The sequence below is a fragment of the Diceros bicornis genome, chromosome 2 (genome assembly GCF_020826845.1).
Source record: "Diceros bicornis minor isolate mBicDic1 chromosome 2, mDicBic1.mat.cur, whole genome shotgun sequence".
Lineage (NCBI taxonomy): Eukaryota > Metazoa > Chordata > Mammalia > Perissodactyla > Rhinocerotidae > Diceros > Diceros bicornis.
The window spans coordinates 57314934-57318003 of record NC_080741.1 but is presented as its reverse complement, the minus strand read 5'-3'; the positions used below and the strand labels follow the sequence as shown (position 1 = coordinate 57318003).

The window sequence follows — 3070 nt, the reverse complement described above, 5'->3', positions numbered from 1 at the left end:
TATATTTAGGTAACCGGAGTCCATGAAAGTATAAACTTCAGAATAAAAAGCACGGTTTTATACATTAATGATTTCAAATAAAAGAGGAGTGCTGGTTTGTGCATCACTTCTTTTGAGAAAGTAAAGTCTGCGTTCTGCTTAGGAGAGATAACACTTTTTGTCCCTGTAGGTGGCCCCCCTGGTGTAGCCATTAGTTGCTAATTACTTGCAAACAAATAAACAATTAACTTCTCAAGCTGCCGGCTGGGTGAGTGTTCATTGACATGCTAAAACTTTCTAAGACAGGATTTTAATTGGTGACGTTCTAAATCCAGCCCCCTTGTCAGCGGAGCCATAAGGTGCACTGCAGGAAGATCCCAGCCCTGTACACATGGGGCAGAGTCAGCCAAGAGGCACGGAGTGGCCAGAGCTGTGGCTCCGTGCAGCCCATGGGAGGATGACTCCCAGCCTTCAGGAAGGTGTTCAGCTTGGGGAAAGCAAACCCTCACCTTGCTCCTTTTCAATTGAGAGCATCTTAGGACTGGACCAGAAGAAAGACTGTGATCCATCAATGAAACCCCACAGGCCCTGGGTAGACACCTGCGGCTCCTCAGGTATGTCACAACTTAATTTTTTAAACTCTGTTATTTTATTTGCAGTGTTTAGTTTGGCATTTATTTCATGCTACATAGAATTAGAGAGAAACTGCAGTTTCATCCAGTTACATAACTGAAGTAGCTAAGACTTTTAATGCCTCCAGCTGAGTCCTACAGGAAATAAAAAGAATATCAGCCTTAGATCCAAGTGGGCATAAAGTTCATTCACAGGAAATACCATGAATCTGCATTTACTTCAGAAGATCTCTGTGTTTATTCGACACATCAGATATTCTAAATCTTTTTTCACTGAAAAATAAATGACATTCCGAGACCAAAATGTTCTCTATCACCAAGGCAGGATCTTCATTTTTGTTTGCTTTTTAGTTTTTGGTTGATGAGAGGTCAGTTCTCTTGTGAAACCCAGAATTTTCCACTAGGAAAATTAAAGACAAGTTCTTGAAATTACTTCTTATAGAACTTTGTGGAATATAGGATTGGACATCTAAGATGGGGGTTGTTTTCTGTTTTTAGGGAAAGATGTTAACCTATGTCTACATATCGCCAGCCTTCCTAATGGGATTTCATTCCCTTGTACTGTGGATCACCCAGCGCCAGAAGAAAGAGTTTTGAAATATGAAAATTACTTTTCAGCCTCAGAAAGACTGTCTTTGAAAAGAGAGTTGAGTTGGTATAGAGGCCGAAGACCAAGAACTGCTTTTACTCAAAACCAGGTGGGAAGTGTTTTCAACCAATAATGATAGTACAAAGGCTTTAACTGACGCCCTGTTGAGCAAAATCCCATTCACTTTGGGGTCTCAGTTTAGAAGCCTTATTAATGAAACAATAGACTGTATCTTTTTTAACAGTTTCTGGATAGTCATTTAAAAAAACACGTATAGATTAATTGGCCAAGATTTAAATGCAATTATTTTGTCATACAAATTAAAGTCCGTTTTATGATGACATACCAACTATCAGCATTTTAAATAACTATTTACTTATTCCTAGATTGAAGTGTTGGAAAATGTCTTTAGAGTAAACTGCTATCCTGGCATTGATATCAGAGAAGACTTAGCTCGCAAATTGAATCTAGAGGAAGACAGAATCCAGGTAATTTTCAAATTTAGTTGTTACTCATGATGGTTGAATTGTCAAGAATAATAAAAGAATGTTTCTGAGATCTATTTTATTTTTCGTTAATTTTAGATCTGGTTCCAAAATCGGCGTGCTAAGCTGAAAAGGTCCCATAGAGAATCACAGTTTCTAATGGCGAAAAAAAATTTCAACACAAATCTCCTGGAATAGATAGAAAACGAAACGTGAAATTACCTTCCAATTGCAGAACATGAAGAATCAATGGAAATATCAAGTGTTAAAAATGTGATATTTTCTTTTCTGCATTTAATCTGAGTATTGTCATTTTTTTCTGAAAATATGTTGTAAATAGTTACTATTACAGCATGGTGCCTATTATACTTGGGCACTTTTAGTTACAATAAAGGCCTTTCCTATATATTTTAATAAGCATTTTCAGGAAAAGCCAACTATTTTTTAAGCGAGCAGATTTCATCTAATCAATTAGTTTGCTAAAATAGGTAAAGTCATGACTAAATGACTCCACAAACTGGATTCCATTTACAAAATAATTCAAGTAAAATAATCTGAAGAATGACACAAATGTGTGATTTGTTTCAGTTAGTTTCCTTCAAGTGCATTTTGAAACATGATTATGCTTAAATATATTATAGAATATGATTTAGTCATGAATCTTTAGTTTCTCTTGATTTCTGGCATAAAGCAGTGAGAATTTCTCAGCATGTGTCAATATAAATCCTTATAGAATTCCAGTTTCAATTTTTTTTTTTAAGCAAACTCATTATGCCAAAGTAGAGATATAAAAGCATCAATTGCCACATTCATACCATTGGTATTGCGTTGCACAAAAGAATTGAGCTGCAAATAAAGACAAATTTTAAAATACTTCTGTAGTTCATTTAATGTTGTGCTTTACTTTCATTCGTTAAAGTGATAATGATCATCTGGTTTTATCTATTTCCAGTTTAGTGATTTCCAATCAACTATATATTTTGTTACAAGTATTGTGTTCACTGAGAAGGTAGCATAACTTACCTGCCTTTTGTATGTGCTCTGACATGGTTGCTGGAAATAATCAGGGCACTTTCTGGGACAAAAACTGTGTATTTTCTTTGTCTTTGCTATTGCGTCTGTCAGTTAAAGATGGGAATAGGATAAGATACCTCACAAGAAGGAGTCTTTCCTACCACTGGAAATCTGGGTATTTGTTTTCCATTTAATTAATGAAAGGCCAAAGTGAGTGTTCTTTTTGAAATGTTTGCTTGAGGACTCTGACTTTGTCTCCTCGAAGCCGTATTTCAACTTTGCCCATTTGAATTGAATTCTCCCTTGCTTCCCTCTTCTTTCTTTCCTATACCTTTGTCCTTCTTTCCTCTCCCAGTGATGACCAGAGTAGA

General features: G+C 36.0%; 1 protein-coding gene across 1 annotated transcript; it reads left to right on the top strand.

The window, feature by feature from the left end:
- The first annotated feature begins 381 nt into the window (after positions 1-381).
- Positions 382-2558, top strand: HESX1 (HESX homeobox 1). Its single transcript, XM_058561672.1, has 4 exons — positions 382-593; positions 1110-1309; positions 1587-1688; positions 1785-2558. The coding sequence occupies exons 1-4, from the start codon at positions 437-439 to the stop codon at positions 1881-1883; spliced, it is 558 nt and encodes a 185-aa protein (XP_058417655.1). The 5' UTR covers positions 382-436; the 3' UTR covers positions 1884-2558.
- Positions 2559-3070: the final 512 nt, after the last annotated feature.